At 39.4% G+C, this 24,847-nt stretch overlaps 1 protein-coding gene across 9 annotated transcripts in view; it reads right to left on the bottom strand.

Annotated features, from left to right (window-relative positions):
* The window catches only part of UIMC1 (ubiquitin interaction motif containing 1), a 91,876-nt gene that overhangs the window by 44,942 nt on the left and 22,087 nt on the right, over nucleotides 1–24,847 (bottom strand). For 8 of the 9 annotated variants that reach the window (XR_009153853.1, XR_009153851.1, XR_009153852.1 and 5 more), the window contains exon 3: nucleotides 11,934–12,024. Coding sequence is in view for 6 of the 9 variants with exons in the window: in XM_058173034.1 (XP_058029017.1) it covers nucleotides 11,934–12,024 (91 nt within the window). In the remaining 3 variants the exon portion in view is untranslated. Of the gene's footprint in view, nucleotides 1–4,940; nucleotides 5,386–11,933; nucleotides 12,025–24,847 lie in introns of those variants that run through there. The other variant, XM_058173031.1, reaches the window with a different exon arrangement.

Here is a 24,847-nt window from a genome sequence, read left to right as displayed (position 1 = left end):
AGAAATCTGTTCCAAATGCAAAACACAAGAAGAGGAGTTTCACTTTCAGTTTTACTTTCACAGGAGGAAGCAGCTTTACTACAGAACAGTTGTGCTACGCCAAGCCCAGCCTCCTTCTTGTCTCCTTCTTGCTCACACAGCAAATACTGTTTGAGTTTCAACTCTCAACTCAGCCTCAACTCTCTCATACACTGACAGGATGCTAGCCAGATAAATACCAACAGATGTTGTGGGCTGGGACAATCTACTCCCCCTCCTCCTCTGTTCCAACTGCCAGTTGCATTATATTAACACACTCTGATGCTACAGAGTTACATATTCTACATTAAGTTTCAGGCTGCAAATTTCAATTTATCAAGCCCGAGCACATAGTTTCGTTGCGAAGCATGGGTGTCCAGCTACTAGTTAATAAGATTATGCCTATGCTTAGAAGACCTTTTTTCATTTTACAGCAAAGAACACTATAACACTAACACTAAAAAACAACAACATACCATAGCTTTGTACTATCCCACATTCATAAATGTACTGAAAAAGAATACGTGTTTGTCCCCTATGAAATATACAACATGCAACAGAATAAAAGAATCTAACAGGGTGTCTGCTCTACGGAAGCCATACTATGTATCTCTGACAGTCATACATTATTCAGATCACTTCTAAACACTGCCTGCAATTTGTATATGCTTGATGTTGATTACATTGGTCATAATTAATTATGATTAGAAATTCTAAGTATTTTGTTAAGTTTCTTTGCTGTGTGGATAAACAGACATCTTTAAAACTCGAGACACAAAAATAGAAGCTGAGCTTTGAAAAACAAACACTGTTGGGATGTTTGGGCAGGTAAGAATGGGCCAACATTCTGCAAGTCGAAAATATTTTCCAAGCTTTTTTTGTACAAGATAGATACGTTTTTCAACATTTGTTCAACTATAACATCTGAAATGCTGTTTGGTAAAACCAGCATACTTTGGCTGAATCAAGTGTTTGGCTTTCTGTATACTAAATCTACTGAGAAAAAGCTTAAGCAGCATCAAATTCAGCTTCACCTAAACAACAAATCAATTTCACCAAGAAAACATAGAGAACTGGGTGGAGAGAGAAAATGTTAAGAGCGTTTTTAAAGAACTGAAACCTAAAAATTATTCAAAAAGCTTAGCTTTTTAAAATTTCATATCATAAGAACTATTTCTTCCGAAAATGTTTTATTACTAACAACTTGCTCCTCAATGCCACCAAACACTATATTATTCTCTTTTACAATTATTCTCAGACTGCCATAAAATTAATGCCAAGAAAGAGTTCCTCCCAACTAAAAAAAACTAGCTTTTTTTCCCCCTAGAAAAAAATCCCTCATTTTGAAAATTTTCAAAAAAGTTAATGAACATTAATGGCTTTTAATTTTGGTATTGGAGAAGTCATCTGAAAATGCTGTGGAAAAGCCAAGAAAGCAATCCAATGGCTCATTGAACAAATCAATTTAGGATTCTCCCTCAAGACACAACCAACCACACTCAAATTATCCTACCTTGGACACATTGTGCAAAACCCTAGTTTTCTGAAGAAGGCTTTAATGCTGAGAGATGAAACAAACAAAATGTCAAAAAAGTTCTGGTATTTAGGTAACACATCTAAATTATATTAAAGTAACCAAAATATTTTACAAACTCTAAGGCATGTCACAACTTTTGAGCACCCCTTTGAAATTGAAAGTTGAAAATTTTGACACACCCTACTAGGAAAGGTAGAAGGAAAGAGAGCCAGCAACAACTCAGTTACAATGGTAGAAGGTGCACCATGAAAGACCTGAAGGGATAGGTTAGGTACAGATCGTTCTGGAGAAAATGTATCTATGCAGTCACTAAGAGTCAAGAAAAACCTGATAGCTCATAGTCAGTAGAACTATTAGCTGCAGATGTTGCCCTATTTGGATCATGGAACTTTGAATTCCAAGAAAGCAGGCTGCAATGTTATGTGGAAGGGAGCCAGGAAACTGCCCTTCTCTGTGGCAGCTGCCACAATGTGGAAAGAGCTTGACCAGTTCCAAGGTGAGGACAGACCTTCCCTATTGTCTTTTTGAAACCAACCTTTTCCAATAGGCCTTCAAGGCAGAAAGTATTATTTATCAGGAATTGCAATGAAGTGCAAAAGTATTTTGAACACTTGAACAATTTAGGCTTTTGTTGTTGAGATTATGCTGTTTATAGTGTGATGTTGTGATGGGTTTTGCCTGATTTTATTGTGAACTGTCTAGAGCTATATGAGGAAGCAGCATATAAATTATTGCAATTAAAATATACAAATAAATACTTCTCCATATATACAGCTAAACCAGACCTGATATGCCTTGTAATTAATAACAAAATGTCCATTGAGAGATAATCCTTTGCACCATCAATACACACATACACAGGAGACACATATTTATACACAAATACACATATAAGTAAGTGTGTAAAGTACACTCCCATACTTGCTAATTGCTTGAGTAAGCTCAATCTAAATCCCCAAGGAAAAGGCTAAGCAACCCCCATCCTCTGCATATCAGCCTTTTCTCTAAGAGACCAATTTGTCATCAAACTCAAGCAACCCTTTAAAACATAGACAGCATTTTTATTTCAAAGAAATGAACCTTAATTTGCCTAAAAATAAACACTAAAAGGCTAATTATAGTTCTAATAAATAAAAGAGCAGACATGTAAATGGATGTGCCTAATTAATTATGGCTAATTGACTGCTCTAATATAGTGGATGAGACCTGCATCCAAAGCAGTGAAGAGAGTGGGAAATGCAAATACTTTTGCTTAGGCCAGCACTGTTAGGGGTGGCTAAGGCCATGCTTTACCAAAGTTTGGACTAAGGATCTAGTTAGAAGGAGCTAGATATAGAGGGCACAGAAAATAGCCTTGATGGACAGTGGATAGAATTGTTACCAAGGCAACAATCAAAGAGGGGAAGCATAAGTTCATTCCAAAAAAACTACAGTAATTTCAGTAAATATCTCAGACAGGCCCTTCCCAAATTCACATGAAGATAAAGTGAGGGAGGAGGAAAGCACATTCAGACTTAAGAGATTCTATTAATGTTGCTATTCTTTAAACATCTATAGCTATTTATAAAACTACTTTAGTGGTGTGCTGGACAGTGATGTGCTAGAGCTGGCTTGCAGGAACCAACTGTTACGTTTTCAGAAATGTTATGAGCTGGTTGAGAGCAGAGTAGCAATTCCTAGTGCACCAATGCAGTGATTTGGTAGCTAGTTGTGATGCATTTACTACCACACCCCACCACTGCACATAAGCATCTGTTTCTTAGTTTGTTCTACCTGTTGTGCCTTGTCCTCCCTCCTCTCCTCAGCCGGGCCCCTCCTATCTCCTGCTATCCAATTCAGAGTCTGATAATGAAGAGGAACGGCCTGGCTTGCCTCCAGCCCCCAGCCCTTGCACCATGCCCGGACAGAATGTCAGGAATGAACAAACAAACCTCATTCCTACAGCATGTGAGCATGAAGCCAGCCACGTGCTAGAATTGCCGGCAGCAGATCAGGAGGAAGGGAGTTCACAGTGGACGGATCCCCACTTCCAGAGAATTGAGAGGCGACGTCAGCAAAAGGAAGGGAGGCGCAGGCCTGGATAAGTGCTGAGTCATGGAGCCACACCCCATGGCCTATATAAAGGATCTGCTTTTTGGCATTCCTTGAGTCAAGCAAAGTCTCATCTGGTTTGCTGAAGTCACACCTTGGATTCCTGCCTGCCCTGAGAAATCTGAAAGGAATTTGGGAAAGCTGCAGAGGCTTCGTGGCCACACTTGATACAGACTTCCCAGACCCGGCCATCGGAGGGGGAGTGGGACACGACACTACCTTATAAGGCTGACATTAGTGGGCTCCAAACAAGTAGAAGAGATCCAAAATTTCCAAGACTGTATGTGCTGAAAATTTCATATTTTTTTTGTTGTTTTTTTTTTTTTTTGTTTACATTTATACCCCGCCCTTCTCCGAAGACTCAGGGCGGCTTACAGTGTATAAGGCAATAGTCTCATTCTATTTGTATATTTTTACAAAGTCAACTTATTGCCCCCCCAACAATCTGGGTCCTCATTTTACCTACCTTATAAAGGATGGAAGGCTGAGTCAACCTTGGGCCGGGCTCGAACCTGCAGTAATTGCAGGCTACTGTGTTCTTAATAACAGGCTTTACCAGCGTGAGCTAAACCGGCCTTTATTCAACTGAAACGAACCTGTCTCGTAGGTGTGCTGCATAAACAGGAGATGTTGTGCCCTTCCATTTTCCAAATTCCTTTCTTGAATTATCTTGGTATGAAAGAATCCTTAAAGACCTGGAGAAGTGCTTACATAGTATAGAAGTTGAAGTAAGCAGAAGCAAGAAACTCTGAATAACCCTACCCTGATTTTAACAGCATATGAGAGAGCAAGAAAAAACTTGGATAGGTTCGCAAGAGTCTGTTATTATTTTTTACTTTAATCAAATGGCATTCCAGGGATCCCTGAGGTGTCTGGCTCTTGACTTGGCCTACCTTAAAGGGCTGAGATCTCTAAAGCTTTCTGCTACTTTAGATCCCTGAATATAGCCTTGTTTTCTATTAGAAAAATCTACAGAGAAGACTTCTCAAATACTAACTTTAATTTCTGCTTGGAATACAATCACTGTTTCACAAATGCATCTCATATAGTTTCAGATCAGATATGTTGTAAACATTATATTATTTATTGGGCTTATTCCATTCACTAAGAATTCTGAGCGACATATATTCCAACATGTCCAGATTAGGTTAAAAACATAAACATATCGCCATATGTCAACATAAACAAACTCTGGGGTACCATTTAATGTACAAAAAGATAAAGTCTGGTTCCAGAGGGAACACATTAAAATAACCCACTCCTGGGGCCAGCTAAAAGGGGTGTTGGTTCTTACCTGACACCCACCTTCTCGTTGAGTGGAGACAGCATCCAGGAAATGGGTAGTGACTCTGTTCAGACGGAGGACTGAGCCTGTGCAAAAGTTGATTAGTCCCTCCCTTGTTGCCAGGGGCCCCCAGCTTACGGCGAAGACGAAGATAAACAGACTCGATGTGCTGGAATAAGACCTTGCAAGACAACAAATGTAGACTGGTCGTCCATAATGGTTCATACGGAAGTTCAGTAAGAGTATTCAGAACTATAGAGAGATCCCAGGTGGCATACCTATGCATGACAGGGGGACGTAAGTTAGTAGCCCCTTTCAGGAACCTCTTGATCGTGGGATGCTGCGACAAAGATGAAAATGAACCACAAGACGGAAGATAACGCTGCCACCTGCTGCCAAGTGGCACACTGTCGAGACCGTCCTGAAGAAAGTCCAGAATCTGAGCAATTAATGCCTGTAGAGGAGAAATTGAGGTCCGGTCATACCACGAGCAAAAAGACCACCAAGTGGCCAAATAAATATGTTCTGTGACTGGTTTATAGGCCGCCTGGATAGTTCGGATAACTCTAGAAGAAATTTGGGCTTCCCTCAGAGCGCACTGCTCGTGCCAGGTAGTCAGCTGGGACCACTGAGGATCCGGGTGAACAACTGACCCCTGGCTGAGGAGATCGATGGCCTGGGGAAGTCTCCAAGGTGGCGTTATGGACAGGGGCTTGAGGTCTGCAAACCAAGCCCGTTGAGGCCAGTGTGGGATGACAAGAATGATGTTTGCCTTCTCGTGTAAGATCTTCTGCACCACCTTCGGGAGAAGCGGCAACGGGGGAAAGGCGTAAAGTAAAACTTCAGGCCATGTACACCGGAGTGCGTCCATGCCCTCCACCTGTAAGGCTGGAAACTGGGCATAAAAACATGGCAGCTGAGCACTCTGTGGGGTAGTATAAAGATCCACTTCCAGAAGGCCAAACCGGTCTGATATCTGTTGGAATATGAACGAGTTCAGGCGCCACTCTGCATGATCGATGGTTTGACGACTCAGCCAGTTGGCCTGTACATTGGCCACCCCGGAAATATGTTCCGCCTTCAGCAAGCATAGAGGGTGTTCTGCCCAAAGACCCAGTCTCCTGGCTTCCAACATCAAACTGGATGACCTGGTGCCTCCCAGGCAATTTATGTGTGCCCTGTGGTCACATTGGTGAGAACCAACACATGATTTGTGACCAGACGTTGGAAATGTCGAACGGCAAGAAAAACAGCCCGCAGTTCCAGCCAGTTGATGCTATGTTGTCTCTCACAGCTCGACCAGCGGCCCTGAGCGACCTGCGATTAGAGATGCGCCCCGCCCCCCCAACCGAGAAGACTGGCATCTTTAGTCAGTACTAGCCAAGTCGGCTCGTGGAACCGTCGCCCTTTGGAGATTGTTGGAGACTGCCATCAGATGAGGGATCGCCTGACTGTGTGTGGAACCTGGACCTTCATTGGAGACAAGCCCTTCCTCGCCTTCTGAAAAGGCAATAAAAACAACTGAAGCTCCCTCAAATGAAGACGTGCCCAAGGAATGATCTGAATAATCGAAACCATCTTACCTAGAAGCGTGGATAGCAGTGCCAAGGACACCTTGGAACTGCTCTTTACAACCCCAACTAGCTCTTTGATACTGGCCTACTGCTCCAAGGACAAATAAACCATCCCTTCTAAAGAATCAATAATCCCCCCAAGATGATTAATGCAAGTCTCGGGGTCTAAGTGACTCTTTTTTCAAGTTTGGGGAAAAACTGTGCTCCTGAAGACAGGATATAGCTACCTGGAGATCCTCGAGAAATTGCTGTCTTGATGAGGACTGGATTAAAATGTCATCCAGGTAACATTGCACACAGACAGGGATGGCTCGAAGATGAGTCGCCAGAGCAGCAAGAACCTTAGTAAAGGTACGGGGAGCAGAAAAAAGGCCAAATGGTAATGCCCGGTATTGATAATGTTTACCGACGTAATAAAATCTAAGGAATCTATGATGAGATAAACAAATAGGAATGTGTAAATAAGCCTCTGTGAAATCTATAAAAGGAAGTCGCCCTTCCTGACGCCAGCCAAAATAGACTGCAAAGATTGCATTTTAAAACGACGATACACAATGTATCTGTTCAGTCTTTTAAGGTCCAAAATAGGTCTCCACCCCCTCACACACACACACCCCGAGGACTTAGGCAGCAGAAACAGAAGAGAATAAACCCCCCCGTCCCACCTGATCTGCAGGAATGAGCTGGACCGCTCTGATGTCCAAAAGATGTTTAATTGCCAAGTCCATAAGTATCTGCCAATTACTGTCCTTAGAAACAGGAGAACGGATAAAAAGTTCTGGAGGGGAGGAGACAAATTCTAGGAATAGACCAGATCTTACCGTATCCCGGAACCAAATGTCGAAAGTAAGATGATCCCACCGGTTGGCAAAGAGAGCTAATCTGCCCCCAATGGGAACATCCGACCTGTCATTAGCCCTGGTAACTGAATGAACAACTCCCTCCACCTCGAAAGGGCTGTCGTCCTGAGAAGGATGGGCCGGACCGCCCAGCTGACCACACTGCCTAGCTCCAAAGGCGGACATCCCCCTTAGGAATGGGCAGTGGCCCAATCAGATGTTCTAAACTAAAAACACAATTCCGACTTGCGTTGGGCACTGGGTAAAATCTTCCTCTTATCCTTAGTCTCCACTAGAAGTGGGTGTAAGGATGCCACAAGTAGGTTACCTCCCGCAAAGGAAGCAGAGGCTAAGCACCACTTGTGTCAAGCATCTGCTGGCCAATATCAGAGCCAAAGCATTGTACACGCCGCTGCCGCCACCGCCACGGAGGCGAAACATGCAGAGTTCAATATTGCATCAGCAGAGAATTGAACTGCTACGATTATTTTGTTTAGATCTTGGTGTAGACAGGCGTCCTCATGCAGCAGTCCATCCCGATGCTGTTGAAGCCAAACCAGGGTAGCACGGTTGAAGAAGTAAGCCGTGGATGCTGACTGAATCGCCCATGCAGCTGCTTGATGAACCTGCTGTAACGATTGGTCAGAACGCCTCTCCTCTGGATGGAGCCCTTCTTCTGGCTCGCCGGGAATGGAGGGAATGGGTAACAAGGCCACGTCCGGGGGATCAACTGTAGGAACTTGAAGAATTGAGTCCAATTCTGGAGCCACATTGAAGTAACGACAGTCCAATGAAGAAGGAAGAGGAGCCAATCCCGGAACCACCAATTGCTTCTGAAAAATATTGATGAACATGGGGGGAACAGGAACCACATCTATCGCCCTAGTAGGTTCCGAAAACAATGGTTCTGAAGGACCCTTTGAAGTAGAAGGCACCTCCCCGTCCGACGAAGTCCTCAATCTAGCTGCATTAGACGCCTTAAACAACAAGGATTTGAAAACCGCCGGAGGAAACAAACCAGTAAACGCTGATTTGGAGATTGGGAAGCCAGTTGGGCAGGAGCAACAGGAGGTAGATGAGGGCCCCACAAATCAGCAGTTGAAATAGACACGAGACAATCTTGTAAAGATACCTGATCTGAGTAACCCCCAGAAGATCTAGCCCGAGGTGCAGCTGAGGCTACCTCACTGGGCAGAGGCTGGCGGCTAGTCTCACTAGCCTTATGACAAATCTTTTGCAAGGCCTGATCTCTGTGGTGTTCATCTCTCAGGACTGCCTGACTATGCCCTTTGTCAGATTTATTGTGCGGGCGAGAAACAGAGGCGCCCGTCTCATGCACCGACTTATGAGCTGGTGCTGCCAATGGCTCAGCCATATCAACATCAGATTGAGCATCCACCTGTTTAGATTTAGATTTGGCCTTGGGCATCTTGGATCTTAAAGAAATCTAAATCTGAAAAATCAACCAGACTCAGAAGGTTAAAATAACCCCCAAGAGTTAAACAAGGTCTGATAATAAAGGCAGCTCTTTGCAAAAATGGCCGCCACAATGTGCCTGAGAGGCTAGTTATGCCTAACACAGATGTCTTGGTCCAGAATAATAGATTATAGCACAATATAATACCAACAGTAATTGGAGCGCAAGACTCCTGCACAGTTGCTTTTAATTTAAATTTAAGCCACAGATTCCACTGTAGATAGGCAATAATGCATCAGATATAATAATAAGGCTGAAATGCTTAGCAGCTCAGTGAAACTTAATTAGTAAGGTACTATCCACACCAAATATAGGTCAAGTAGAAAAAAAACCCCCAAAGGGTTAATACAAGGCTTCCACAGAGCGCAAAGCTCCTGTGCCACCAACCAGGCCATAGGTGCTCGCAATCCATGTGGCGTGCAAAGAAGAGCTCCCAAAATGGCTGCCCACTGTTTGAAAAGCAGTTCCAATCTTGCAGCCTAAAAATGGAGTGCTAAGCTCCTGGCGATCGCTAAAGCAAGTAGCTGACCCGATCTGGTGATCAATGGAGGGTGAAACTCCTGCGGGCGTACAAATTAGTTTCGAGTGGAAAAACACCTTCTCTGCGATCCGAAAGGCCAATAAATGGACCACGAAGCTCCTGGATAATTACTGCCCAATTAGAATTGCGGAACGCCGGTAGCTTTTCAGAGCACAAAGGCTCCAGCAGCGGTCTTTCTGAGGCTAAAAGTTGAAGCGCAAGGCTTCTACAATTAAAGCAGCCCAAATGGAGTGCAAAAACTCCTGTAGCCTCCTCACTTGATCCGCCTTAAGTTTCCTCCCGGGCTGATAGAAAGCCATGAGGGCAGAAATTCTCTGAATGGCAGGGCAAAGCCCACCGATGCAAAGAAAACAGCCAGACCCCCCCCCAACTCAATCCAAAAGAGGGAAGGGGAAACTACTCACAAGAATCCACAATAAAAGGAAAGAAATTGATCAAGGAAAGAATGGTGAGGCAACAGTCAGAAAGGAGAGCAATTTCAACACATCCGTCCAGCTGAAAGCTGGGAGTCCCTGGCAACAAGTGGGGGACTAATCAACTTTTGCACAGGTTCAATCCTCCGTCTGAACAGTCACTACCCATTTCCTAGCTGCTGTCTCCACCAATACGGAGAATAGCCAGGTTCTAATAGTGGCTCAGGGGTTAGGACGCTGAGCTTGTCGATCGAAAGGTCGGCAGCTCAGCGGTTCGAATCCCTAGTGCTGCCATGTAACGGGGTGAGCTCCCGTTACTTGTCCCAGCTTCTGCCAACCTAGCAGTTTCAAAAGCACGTAAAAATGCAAGTAGAAAAAATAGGAACCACCTTGGTGGGAGGTAACAGCGTTCTGTGTGCCTTTGGCGTTGAGTCATGCCGACCACATGACCACGGAGACGTCTTCGGACAGCGCTGGCTCTTCGGCTTTGAAATGGAGATGAGCACCGCCCTCTAGAGTCTGCAACGACTAGCACGTATGTGCGAGGGGAACCTTTACCTTTAAGGGCCTTTCTAAATAAGGGCCTCTATATAATAGGAGTCACTCAGTGGCTCAGCAATGGGGGCAGCCTGTTTCTGTGAGATCAGCAGTCTCCAACTTTTCTGGCACCAGAGACCAGTTTAAAACCATGAAGCTATCATGGAGACTAAACCAAAATTTGCTCTGTGAATTATTTTATTTTTTGCTACATTTTAAAAACTAAAAAAAACCAACACCTTTGAAATCTTCCTACTATCATGAATGGGTGCAGCAAATCCTGGACATGTTCTTATATCCCTTCCAACTTCATGAGTCTATAACTTGTTTCTAAATTACCCAAGAAGCTATATCACCAGGGTCTACCAAGATTATAGGGCTAGATGGAGGTAAAACTAAATACCAAATGGCAACAGTCACCATTTCCCTATTGAACCAAGGAAACTCTATGGATATATTAGTGAAGCCATTAGGAATTGATTTCAAGTTTGTAACGGAGCAGCTGGCCTTTTAAAGAACAAGCCAGCCTTATCTTCCCATAGTTGACTTGACCCCTGAGAATCAGTGAAGGAAAAAAGGGGGGTTCTGGATGAAAATAGTTTTTCTGTTTATAGAAAGAATTCTGTAGAAATTTATAGAAAGCTGGCATCTTAAATGAGGGAACAATTTCAGGCCAGGTTGAAACTGAAGTTGTTTCCCTACAGTTAGAATTGTATTATCTTTGTGTATTTTAAGCACTTTTTAACTGTGTGTTGTATCTGTATCTTCTTCTGGCATCTATAACAACAGTGACTTTTGTTTGAATTCTGGAATTAATCTCCTCCTAGTGCCCACATCAGCTTAGCTGAGCTAAAGACACCTACAGTTTAGTTTGGTTTCCCATTCTGTCATTAGCCAGACCCAGAGTAGGCTAAGGATCTCTCCTTCAATCCTCTCCTGGTTTCCCAAAGGCTGATTTATAAGGAAGAGTTGGTGGCAGCAATGGAACCTAGTTTTCCAATTGCTGTTCATTGATTACCTCAGAACTGTCGCTCCTTAATACAAACTCGAAGGAGGCTTTTGGATTAAATTGATTAATGAATAGATCTGGGTGTGCGTTCTTCGCCTAATGGCAAGCTACCAAGCATAAAATATATGAGTGCAAGGCTGCCTTTAGATAGAGCTTATCCAGCATTCCTCAAATTCTTACATTCTAGATAGATTTCAATTCTCAAAAACCAGTTACCAATAAAGACAAACGCTGGCTGGTAATTGTGTGAATCAAAATCTAATGTGTTGGAACGGCACCAAATCTTGCAACAGCTAGCTTAAATAATATATATGAAGGTGATAATAACCACTTTTCATTCTTACTCTGGGTTTCCATATAGCACTGCACCAGTAACCTTTATAATTCCTTTCATCTTTCCGATCTCAAATACACAAGATGGGGAGATCACCTTAGATATATTGGGGAGTAGGAGCAACATTATACCAAAACACAGCTGCAGCTTCACTTACACATGCACATAAGCTAAATCATTAAGCATCAACATATATGTTTGACATATGTAAAAGCTGGATTTTTAAAAAACAAGTGTGCACTCTCGTATCCACTTTTCCCCAGACATGTGACACCTACGTGCAATTTTTCTTTTTGCGGTGAACTTCACTCTATCCAGCTGCTGTTTTGTTCTTTTCTTCTGCAGATCGTTCTCCTCTTTGGACTCTTGCTGCAGAAGAAAAAATATGGTAAACATATAAACTACAGGAGATGCATCCTATTTGCTGCCCTTCCTCGCCCCCTGCCTAACCTTTGTCCAAATCTCCCAGGCCAGAGAAAGAGAACAAGAACAGAAGAAAAGAACTGGCATAAATGCAGAGTCAGTTGGTGAGAAATTTCAGACACAAAGAAAAGAACACTCTGTAGCTATTAAAAGAGCCGTATGATAAATATAATGAGCAATAAGAAATGCAGACAAACAAGCAAACACATGTCAGAGAAGACAATACACTTCACGTCAGTCACTGCCAAGCCACTATATGAGATTTTAATGAGAAGTTGTTTTGCTGGAAAATTCAAAATTTGATGGGAATATAAAAATTGTATTAGCTCATGCAGCTAGCATGCACAGTATAGCTGGATACTTCCTCAAAGAAAAGGACTAAAAAAATCAGGAGAAAAAGAATCCCAATTTGTGTTGTGAAAAAAGCCACCCTGCTATGTATCAGAATCTACTCTACTAAATCCATTTGGTTCCCTCTGAGCTTGGGGCGGGGGAGAGGGTCACATCCTTCAAAATGGCAATCAACCTCTTGAACCTCTTGAAATTGTCAGCTAAGCATATTTTAAAAAGCCAACAGCATAATAAGCAGTAGTCGGCAACAGTTCAATTCTACAGTGCATAACAATGGAGGCACAATTGTAGACCATATCCATACCAGGAAAGACCAGAAGACAGTGAACAAGATAAGTGCAACTATGCAGGACACTTTTTAATAATGGGAGAGACGAAAATAAAAACTGATCAAAGAAGGAAACGTGGGGAGATTGCTAAAATGAAATCAAATGGTCCTCCTCAAGAATGTGCCTGCATAGAATGGAATGGAATACTTTATTTGGCAAAGTGTGATTGGACACATAAGGAATTTGTCTCCGGTACAGAAGCTCTCAGTGTACATACAGACAACACAATAATATAATCATAAGATAGCAATAGGAGAAGGTAGTAGAAAAGATGAGAAGGATAATAGCATAGAATGAACTGCAACCAATAAAATAACAGACTGCTTACGAAAATTTATGTAAGTGAAGCAACACACCTTAGTCTGCTATTCACCTTGAAAAGAAATATCAGTAGAGAAAACAGTTGTTTAATATCGATTTCATTTAAAAAAAACCATTAAAATAGCTATGAATATTGACAGATTAAAATGTGAAAAGCATGCCAAAACAACTTGGTCCATTTAAATGGAGCATTTATTATATATGAGAAGGCTAACCAAGGAATCAAAATGAAAACAGATATTGCAGCAAAGATTTGGAGAAAACTGAAGTGAAATATTAGAAGATACCTTAACCAACTGATTTAATACTTTTTTTCTAGTCAATCAGCATTCTCAATACACAGAGGAAATATACACTGGTTGCAAAACCTGGGGTACATATGCTAGGGATAGGCATGTTTTGCCTTGCAAATCCCATATTCTTATCATTGGAGAGGTTAATTGAGGTGATGGAAGACTAAGTTCAAAACAGCTGGAAGACTTCAGATTGCTCTTCACTACCACAGCCTCAGCTTCAAATAAAAGCAACACCAAGAGAGCTACAAATAGTGTGTCCCACTTCTTCATTCTGGAATAGGAGGCCCTATTACTGTACATGGGATTGATTTCCAGGTATCAAGACTATTGATCCAATTCCAAATCATGTTCATTAAACAAGCATGAATTATTTGAACCAGATTAAACATTCACAGGTGGCTAAAAAGAACTGCACTCTGAGGATAACAATGAATTGATAAAAATGAGAAAAGAGAGCAATCAGAGCTCCATTGCAGTCAATCCTATGCTTTAGCTTAATTAAAAAATGTCAGTGAAGAATTACTAGCCAGGGTAGCCATATCAGGTGTTAAAAAAAATAATGGAAGGATCTTACAACATCTGAAACAAGAGAAAACATAAGCTTTCAGAAACTAGTCTACTTTGATTCTAGGTCATAAGACTATATATTTTGCACTATTAACTAATTGGCTGCTATTTTTTCTATTGTTAATGAAAAAGCTGACATAGCAGGTATCAGATTGGTGGGTGATATCAGGCTGAGTTGGATTTCTAACACAAGATGTAACTCTTTCTAAATGAACTGAATGCAATTGGAGTTGGACATCTGCCCATCAGATACCAGCCTATTGATCCAATCCCAAATCATGTTCCTTAAATAAGCATGAATTATGTGAACCAGTTAAGTATAATGAGAAAGCATAGAAAATGTACTATTAAAATAAAACAGAACCAAGTTACTGGTTGGTTTCATTACTGTGAAAAATATATTGTTTAATAACATTACAGGTCTTCTTAAGCCCCAAAGTAATTTATATTTGTTTACTTTGAAAACACTGAAGTAATAAGAAGAGTTCATCGCACTAACATCAGCAGCTTAGAAAGATATCAAGGCCTATGTAAGTTCAAAGAAAAGAACGGACAGGGACATATTTTGAATCCTTGTATCAGTTGAGAACTAGTTTGGTATAGAGGCATCAGACTAGAAATCAGGAGACTGTGAGTTCTAGTCCCACCTTAGGCACAAAGCCAGTAGGTGATCTTGGGCCAATAATTCTTTCTCCAACCCAGGAAGGAGGCAAACCACTTCTGAAAACCTTGCCAATAAGCTAACTTAAAAGTACAAAGTAAAAGTAAAAGTTTTGGTTTTCCCTTACAGGAAAGAGGTAGGGAGGTAAATAGATAGGGGAGAGAGAGAGAGATTTAAAAATTATTTATTTAAACATTTATTTATTTAAACATTTATTTGCCACCCAGCTCGTTTCCAATAACTCTGGGGGCAAATAAAAAGATTGGTAGGCCAATGTTGTCTTCAAGATCTAATCCTCTTTGTTTTGGAGCTCTAACTTTTATACAAAGCATGGAGAAAGTTCCTTTTTCTACCTTCATTACCATGAGCTTGGAGATACATCTTCAGATTCATTTGATGCCCAGAGAAAATAATTCTAACTACGTATCTACCTAAAGAAAAGCAACAGAAGGCAACCAAAGCACTGAGCAAATTCATATCACATTGTCAGGGGGAAGGAAGGACCTTCAAAAAATAATGGACTGAAGTCCCACAACCCAAGTGACTCAGTTTAGCAAACCAGATTAGGTTGGTTTTTAAAGAAAAAAAATAGAATATTTCAAGATTGTCCATTAAGAGCACTTATTCTCATCCTGAATAAAGCACTATTCAGAGTTTCTGGTGTATCCTTAGAGTAAGGTGATGGGAATAAAAGGTGACACCATAACACTTCAGTCAACCCTCTACTAATTCTTTGACAGTACTATACTCCAAACAGCTTGCTTGCTTGCTTATTTATTTATTTAGTCAAGCATGTAATAGGTAACAGATATAAGTATAAACATAATTATGAATACATGAAATGGATACATATAAAAGGGAACATTAAGACAGGAATGGTGGGCACGCTGGTGCTCTTATGCACGCCCTTTAAAGACCTCTTAGGAATGGGGTGAGGTCGACAGTAGACAGTCTAAGGTTAAAATTTTGGGGGTTGGGGAAGAAACCACAGTCAGGTAGTTCATTCCAGGCATCAATGACTCTGTTACTGAAGTCATATTTTCTGCAATCAAGTTTAGTGTGGTTTACCACAAGTTTTTATCTATTGTGTGCTTGTGTATTGTTGTGGTTGAAGCTGTAATCATTGACTGGTAGGACATTGTAGCAGATAATTTTATGTGCTACACTTAGGTCTGACCAAAGACGGAAAAGTTCTAAATTGTCTAATCCCAACATTTGAAGTCTGGTGACATAAGGTATTCTGTTGCAAGCAGAAGAGTGGACGACTCTTCTCATGAAATATCTCTGGACTTGTTCGATTGTATTAATGTCCGATATGCAGTGCGGGTTTGACAGATGAGCTGAATTCAGGAATTGGTCTAGTAAAAGTTTTGTATGCCCTGGTTTGCAGTTCAATATTACCAGAGAAGAAGCTACGCAAGATTAAGTTAACAACTTTTAATGCTTTTTTGGCAATGTTGTTAAAAGTGAGCTCTGGCACTTAGATCATTTGAGATGAGTACTCCAAGGTCCTTAACAGAGTGAGAGTCATCTACAAGGTCGTATCTGCCCAGCTTGTATTTAGTGTTTTGATTTTATTTATTTTTTGCCAATATATAAGACAGAACATTTGTTGGTTGAGATTTGGAGTTGCCAATTGTTTGACCATTGTGAAAGACAATCAAGGTCTTTTTGTAGGGTAGCAGCATTCAGTGGTGTTGAATAGTTTTACATCATCAGCGCAGCGAACGCAGTTGCTTATAATATGATCACAAAGGTTGTTTATGTAAAGTATAAAGAGCGTGAGTCCTAAAATGCTTCCCTGAGGGACACTGCTGTTAACTGATGCAGGGTTTGATAGGGTATTCCCTATTTTGACTACTTGTTGCCTGTTTGATAGGAATGCAGCTATCCATTTATGCAGAGATTCGGAAATGCCATAAGATTTTAGTTTAGACATAGCTTGTTGTGTACTACTGAATCAAAGGCTTTTTTCTCCCATCACAACAAAAAACCTTCTGCTTTAAGTAACTGATTCATACAAACCTGTGAATATATATTTTTTTTTATTGAAAGAGTTTTAAAAAAAACAAACATTTTCCCCCCTTTTTCCCCCCCTCCCTCCCAAAAAAACCCCTTCCCCCCTCCCTTCCCCCCCCCCCGGCTTCCCGGGTCAATCACAAGGTATTGTTATACATAAACCAAACATAGAATAAAATTTTCCCTTCCAATCCAATTAACCACATCCAAAGCTTTTCATCTCCCAACCCCCTCCCCATTACATAAAATAACTTTCTAATTATTCAAAGGCAATCTGATATTAATCTGATATCTATTTTGTAGATAATCAATCCATTTTAATCCTGTGAATATATTAACTAAATATATACAAATAGAGTAACTTGAAATCTATTTGTTATACTTTTTTGTTTTTTGATGAACTGTTCTTCAGCAATGAAGATGAGAAGGAAGCAGATTTAGAAAAACATGAAACATACAGTAGCCAAGACTGTATCATCTAAAAAGATTTTGAGAAGTCTAGAAAACATTTTTCCTTCTCCTACACTACTGTTTCTCACCCCAACTGAAATATTGCCCCAATCATTTGCCTAATATTTTTGCCATTCCAGACAAATGCAGGATTCTGTATCAAGAGAAATTAAAAAATATTTAACTACTTTAGTGTCCTATTTTTATTTCATTATGCTTCTATACAATAACTTTAAAATTGAACACTTTCAAAAATCAAACTGTTGTAGAAAATGTCCTGCAGCAATCCAAAACTTTTTGAGACTATGGATTATGGAAGATGAGACAAGACCTAAAAATGCACTTTTCCCTTAGCATCATGCTTCTATTGGTATAAATGAGCTTTTCTCAAACTGATGCTTTCTAAATGTTGTTGTATATTTCTAAAGCCTCTCATCCTACCCAGCCAGATATGCTGAGAGTTGTAGTATGGGATTGATGTAGATCCAATTAACAGCACAAAAGTTGCTCTCCATAATCAAATGGATTTTGTCTGCATCTACAAAAAGCAGCTCTGCTCCTGGCTTCTATTTTGTACTTGTAAGGAAAGGCGGGCATCCCAGAGTCCGAGACATCATTCATTGCCAAAGGAAAAAGCTTTGTCTTATTGGTATTTCCCATTTTCTTTAAAGGAGGACTACATGCAGCTGAATAGCATCATACAAAAATATATAACCTCAAACAAAAGTCTAAAAAAGGCAAATTTTGATGGAGACATAGTTTTGTACAGATGATATTGCACCACAGTACTTAAAACTATCAATATAAACATATATCATACACAAATGTAAATAAGCACTAGCTGAGATCGGGAGGAAATTCATTTTCTCTCTGGAAAAACACTAGCGTTTAAATATTGAAAAAAGGCAATTTAAAAAAGCAAAAACAAGGAAATCTCCTGCAATAAAAGAAGTGAATATTAATTCCAAAAAGGTGATGGTTTCAGTGGAATCTAGGTATGATTTGCTATGGCTAAAAATTATCAGTGCAGATAGCTAAATTCAATTCATCTTCATGGGCTCAACATGCACATGCAGTGTTTATTAACTGTGATTTTTAAAAATATTTTTATTTAATAAATTCCATGGAAGCAAACTCCTTAATCTAGAAGTATCTCTAGTCTGTCAAGAGTGGTCTTGAGATACTTGCACTGTATGCAAAGGGAGATGATAGATAGATGATAGATAGATGATAGATAGAGATATAGAGACAGACAGACAAATATTATATGGCTGCTCTAATCTGGCATATAGTTTTAATAATGCTCATCTATTTACAAGAAAAGGTAACAGTTATGTTCAGTTGGATTTGTTCACTATATAATTCTGCCAATAGTACAAATTCTGAAAAGACTCTTGTTGGCGGGAGATGGGGTGGGCTTAAACCTTTTAAAACATCACAATATAAACATAGCAACAGCAATATCACTTAGACTTACCTGTATATACCGCTTCATAGAGCTTTACAGCCCTCTCTAAGTGGTTTTCAGAGTCAGCATATTGCTCCCAACAATCTGGGTCGTCATTTTACTGACCTCGGAAGGATGGAAAACTGTCAACATTGAGAGGGTCAGGATCGAAGGAATCAAACTCCTGGAAGAGTTAGCCTGCAATACTGTATTCTAACCACTGCACCACCACAGCTGCAGTAATATAAATTACATTGCTGTCTCTAAAAATGATTTTATCCAAGGACACAGAAAGAAATTAGCTCTTAGACAAGCCTACATTTAATGTAAGCACTAATTTTTTTTTACCACTATTATGGAAGGGCTACGTAACATATTCAATGATTGTTGTCGCCAGTTGCGCCCCTTTCTAGACCAGGATGTCCTATGCATGGTCACTCATGCTCTTGTGACATCTCGTCTGGATTACTGCAATGCTCTCTACAGAATGCGGCTGCGCGGGTGATAGAGGGAGCCCCTCGTGGCTCCCATGTGACACCTCTCCTGCACAGACTGCACTGGCTACCTGTGGCCTTTCGGGTGCACTTCAAGGTTTTGGTAACTATCTTCAAAGCGCTCCATGGCATTGGGCCGGGATACTTACGGGACCGTCTACTGCCACCGATTGCCTCCCACCGACCCCTACGCTCTCACAGGGAGGGACTCCTCAGGGTGCCGTCAGCCAGGCAGTGCCGGCTGGCGACGCCCAGGGGAAGGGCCTTTTCTGTGGGGGCTCCCACCCTCTGGAACGAACTTCCCCCAGGACTTCGCCAACTTCCTGACTTTCGAACCTTTCGCCGCGAGCTTAAGACACATCTTTTTATCTGCGCAGGACTGGACTAGAATTTTAAATTTAAATTTGGTTTTAATGGGGTTTTACTATTTTATTGTGGTTTTAATATTCGGCCGTATTTAATAAGTTTTTTAAATTGGGGTTTTAACTTGTATTTATATTTATGTTTTACTTGGCTGTAAACCGCCCTGAGTCCCTTGGGAGATAGGGCAGTATAAAAATATGATTAAATAAAATAAATAAATAAATAAATAAATGATTGTGTGAAGGCCATATCTATGCCTGACAACTGGACGGGTGTTATTATTGTTTCCCTGTAAAAAAAAAAAAAAATAGGCAGTAGCATCGAGACAAGACCATAGGTAAAAACCATAGAATCAGAATTCTGCCGAACACCTTCCCAGGCAACAAGTTCAGTGAGGCATAAATGTAATAAATAAATATAGTATTACACTGACTAACTATTTTTACCTTTATTATATGGCTGCTTGATAGGAAACTAGTAGTGAACAGTGAGCAAAATTTGGGAAGCCCTGTGTGATTTTATACCAGAGTGTGTGCAGATCTCACTATAGTGAACAAAAATAGTTTAAATGGTAAATGTAAAAATGTGTTTCATTTTACTGATTTAGAGAAAGCATACGACAAAAGGAGTAGGTTTAAATTATAGAATATTTTGCATTATATGGAGTTCAAGTTTGTTGAATATGGTAATTGCAATATGCCAGATGTAAGCGTATATGTAAATAAATGGAATATTTAACAAAGGTTTCAGTAGCGGAGTAAATTCTGGAGCAAAATAAAAATCTGTGAAGGGCCCTTGGTTATGGAAAAGGTATAAGGAATGCTCATATAGTAGATGGTAAAAACATGTTAGTTAGGAATGTAAATGTACACATAATTGAATGGTGTTAACTGAGAAGTCTCATTTGGAAATATTATAAAACGCATAAGCTTTTTTTTTCCCTGTCTCTTTGAGACCATGTTGTTTCCTGGTGACTGCCTGTACAAACCCCTGCAGTTTTCTTGGCAAGTTTTTGCAACTGTCTCCTTTCTAGGGCTGTGAGTGTGTGACTGGCCCAAGGCCACACAGCTGGCTTCATGCAGCCGGCAGGACTAAAACTCATGGTCTTCAGATTTTTTAACCTTGGATTTGAAAGTAATCAATGAACAAGAGGTCAAGATTATTGTGTTTGACAGGAAAAGTGAAGTGAGTAACTGCAAGTTATATATAAATGGCAAAGAAGAGACTTGTCAAATTACCACAGTTAATAACAGACTGTCTTTTTCTGAGCTCTGTGATCAAAGTTGCTGAAAAAAAGGCTACTGTATTTGTCACAACACATACACACACATTATGACAATACAGAAGCATCCTATTAATAAGAAAATTAATAAGATTAGGCAACCAGCAGAGTTTATATAATAAGCCTTGATCATATTAAGGCATTTCATGTATTTCACTACATGTCTTCATTAACAAAGTAATATAGGCTGCATGTTACAATTACAAGGCTCACAACTGTAATCCTGATAACAATTTACTGTCAAAAGCGAAGCAGGAAATATAGAACTATTAAATCTTAAAGGATCAAGGTCTTATAAAGAAGACAGCATATATAATATTCAGATATTTAGTGGAAAGGTTTTTAGATTAATATATGAAATTCAGGTTCCCATCATCAGCTTTCCTATCCCACTATTAGTGTTAGGTAAATAGATCTTCTCTACTTTTTTTCAAGTCCTCCCACATTTTCCTTCACAGTACTTAATTTTCATTCAAGTGAGTAAGTATTTCTTTTTCTTATCTATATTCTCCACTTTTCTTTAAATTTCAGATGGATTTTGACTACTTGGGACATTTAATTCCTTGAATGTTAACATACCAACTAACTAGTAATCAAGAGCTTTATTTCCCAATCATAAAACAATACTGAAGAGCAATATAAAAATTCATCTGAAATCAATTTAATCAAGTATACAGAAGAAAGTGTGTAATTAGATTATTGCTCCATTAAAAATACATAGTTCTAACAAACTATAATCTAAAAATATTCTGTAGTTTGGATATACTCAAAAGGTAATATACTAATATATGTTTCTAAGCTGCCATAGTAATACAGGAAGCCTATTCTATATTAATAAAAAAATGTGTAAAATACACGGGAGAGAAATGAAAAGAAAGATTTGAAAAGTAAATGTATTAGTGAAGGAATGCAATTGAGTTGGGAAATGATTACCACATTCTAATACATTAACATTTTTATATGCTCAAATGTAAAAGTAAACACATAATGGAGTGGAAGTTTGAACATCATCTTCAAAACTAAGGGACATGAAGAGCTTTGTAAAAGAAAATGTGACATATTCAATATCTGGATTCTTTTTCATCTTTTAGGGACTATAATAATGTTTATTCTTAAGGTTCCATTTGGTTAAGATTAAATTTAAATGGCCTAAATTTAAATTTAGGAACAAGTTGATTACTAACAGATCCATTATAAAACTGAGAAAGAATCAAAAATAGTGTCCTTTATATGTGATAACTTTTATGTTTATATACATAGACCCATGTAAACTGCAACTGATGTGGTAGATCTCAAATAACCATCAAACTCCAATGTTATTGTCAGTTCCAAAATATTTTTTTCTAATTCAAAACATCTGCTTTTAATAAAGTCTTTTCTTTCTCTTCATAGTTTATTATCATTAAAATACTTTTTTCCCTTGAGCTGAAATCTCAGGCTGCCTCACTTCTTTAACAGAATCCTTGGTCGCACATAGTAAGTAATTACATTTCCAGCCACCCCGTATTCTCGTTCTCAATCCATTTGTAGGTAAATTCTGAAATCTCTGGGGAGACCAATGGGTAGGCCAGGCAGTAGGCTATGCCAGGTGGAGAACTGGTTCCTTACTGCTGAGACACTACTGCAACAAGAACCATGTGTCAATTTGTGGTGGCTGAGGTGGATGGAAGATGAAAGAGCAGCCCTGCACCCGTGAGAGTGGGTGATGCACTCTACTTACTCCATAAAATCATCTGAGATTGATCACAATTCAGCAGAAACAAAACCTGACATGTTTTGGTTGTTTCAGTTTTGGGATGAAACAAAATCTGAACCAACCAAAACATACCTGGTTTTAGTTTTGGCCAAAGCAAGCTTAATCAGAAACAGTTCAGCAGGACTTCTAAACTGCAGTAATGTGTTTTGACTTTGAAGCATACCCTTAGCTTTTTCTAACATTTAATTGAAATTGTCCTTCCTCTGACTTAGATTCATTTGTCATGCCCTATATTATGGAATGATAAAGAGCAGCTCTGACCTTCTTCTAGGTGACATCCTTTCAGATGCTTGAAAAGCATTATATGGCCCCTCTGTCTTTTCTTCTCTTCTCCCAGATAAACATTCCAAGTTGTTTCAATCCCACTTTCGCTTTTCCATTAAAGAATTGGATCCCTTTAAGAATCCTTATTACCGGTACATCCTTTCTCCATGTTAGTTTATTTTTTAATCTCCTTGAGATTGCAAGTATGTTTATATAAATGCCTTGTGTATCTATGTTTGCTTTTATTTTCTTAGTTTTTTTATTCTGTTGCTTTTATTTCTGTGTTGCCTTTTCAATTATTTTGTTGATTGCTGTATGTAGCACATAGAAGCAAGGGCTGTCTTTTCTTGTGCCTCTTGATCTGTAATGAAAGCATACATTTGACGTTGCGATTTGAGGAATAGGTGCCTTTCAGCATATCCTTAAACATTACCATGTAGATGAGCACCTGCTTAGAAGGATTTGGGATCTAGCTCAGTCCCTTTACCTAAATATTTCTATTGTAGAAAGGTATTGAGCAGAATATTATTAAAAGATTACTTTTATATTTGTTGTTTTGGATAGTGTTGCACTTGACTTGACTTTCTAAGTTTTTTATTTTCTTATTGACAAAGAAGATAAAATGGAAGTAAAATGAAGCCTAGATTAAAACGTATTTTATTTCAATATGCTAACTTTACACAACTAGAACTGTTTTTCAGTAACACACCATGAACATGTAATCTCTGTGGGTAATCAGAAGTGGTAAAATCTAGTAACAACTGTATCGCCTGCTATTTTTACACATTTAAACAGCCCTGAGACTGCAGGAAGCTACAGTGACATTACATATGCATGCATACAAATCTTCCTCATCTTTCACAACATCTGCTTTGGAAGCTTAAAACAACATAGAATGTTATAGAACTTAAAAATAGATCTAATATGAACTGACCTACCACATTTTCACTAACAACTTAGAGAGGACTTGCAGTAATTAATGCTGGGGGATTACTATTCCAATCTTCCCATGTTTTCTAGCCCTTATGAAATCATTGTGAGGATCTGAAGGAAGGTGTTATCAGTACCTCTGTGGAGAAGGCTGTAACTTCCTCAGTGCTACAGCATATGCATGTAGACAATCCTAGAATCAGTCTCAGGTATGTCCAAAAAAAGAAAAATCAACTTCCTAAAATCCAGGTGCTAGTCAGAGCCTAAGCTTTGAATTATACTGGTGCTTAAAAGCACCAATATAATTCAATATTATACAGGTACTTACAATTTTGAATGTTCAATATTTCTCCATAAATACAGCTTAAAATAAGTCCTAAAATTAGATAGAGAACCCAGTTAAGCAAATAAATCCAAAGCATTATATCTTGATCACTGATTTATTGAGAGAAATGAGCCAATGCTACATATTTGTGAGAGGCAAAAGTATGTAAATTTTTGTTTTTGGTAACTGCTGGGTCCTTCTTGGGAAGCAATAACTTCAACTAAATGTTTCTGCTAACCATTGATCAGCCCTGCCCATTGGTTTGGGATTTTAGCCCAGTCCTCCTTACAGAACAACTCAGGGATGTTGGTGGGCTTCCTCAGAGTAACTGCCTGCTTCAGGTCCTTCCACATTTCTGTAGGGTTAAGGTCAGGATTTTTTTTTTAAATTTGAATTTATATCCCGCCCTTCTCCGAAGACTCAGGGTGGCTTACATTGTGTTAAGCAATAGTCTCACCATTTGTATATTATATACAAAGTCAACTTTTTATTGCCCCCAACAATCTGGGTCCTCATTTTACCTACCTTATAAAGGATGGAAGGCTGAGTCAACCTTGGGCATTTGACTTGGCCATTCCAAAATATTACCTTTCTTCTGCTTTAACCATTCTACAGTGATATACCTTGTGTGGTTTTCAACATAGTAATGAATATATTCAATAAAAAAGGACGTATTTATCAAGATGAACCAGCAATCTATATTAGTGTAAATAGATTCTGTACTTTCTTAGAAAAGATATAAACTTGTTTCAACAGCTATGGTTTGGCAAATTCACAGATTCAGTTACAAGTGTAGTATAACTTATAATGTGGCATTTCTTGTTTTGATTTTTTAAAGAAAAATTTAGAAGACTTAGTGGAAGTTTTTAAAAGGGAAAGGGAAATAGGATAGCCTAATAGTTCCAGATGAATTA

This window comes from Ahaetulla prasina, chromosome 2, assembly GCF_028640845.1.
Source record: "Ahaetulla prasina isolate Xishuangbanna chromosome 2, ASM2864084v1, whole genome shotgun sequence".
NCBI lineage: Eukaryota > Metazoa > Chordata > Lepidosauria > Squamata > Colubridae > Ahaetulla > Ahaetulla prasina.
Note: the sequence above shows the minus strand (reverse complement) of the source record. Positions and strands in the feature narration are given on the sequence as shown.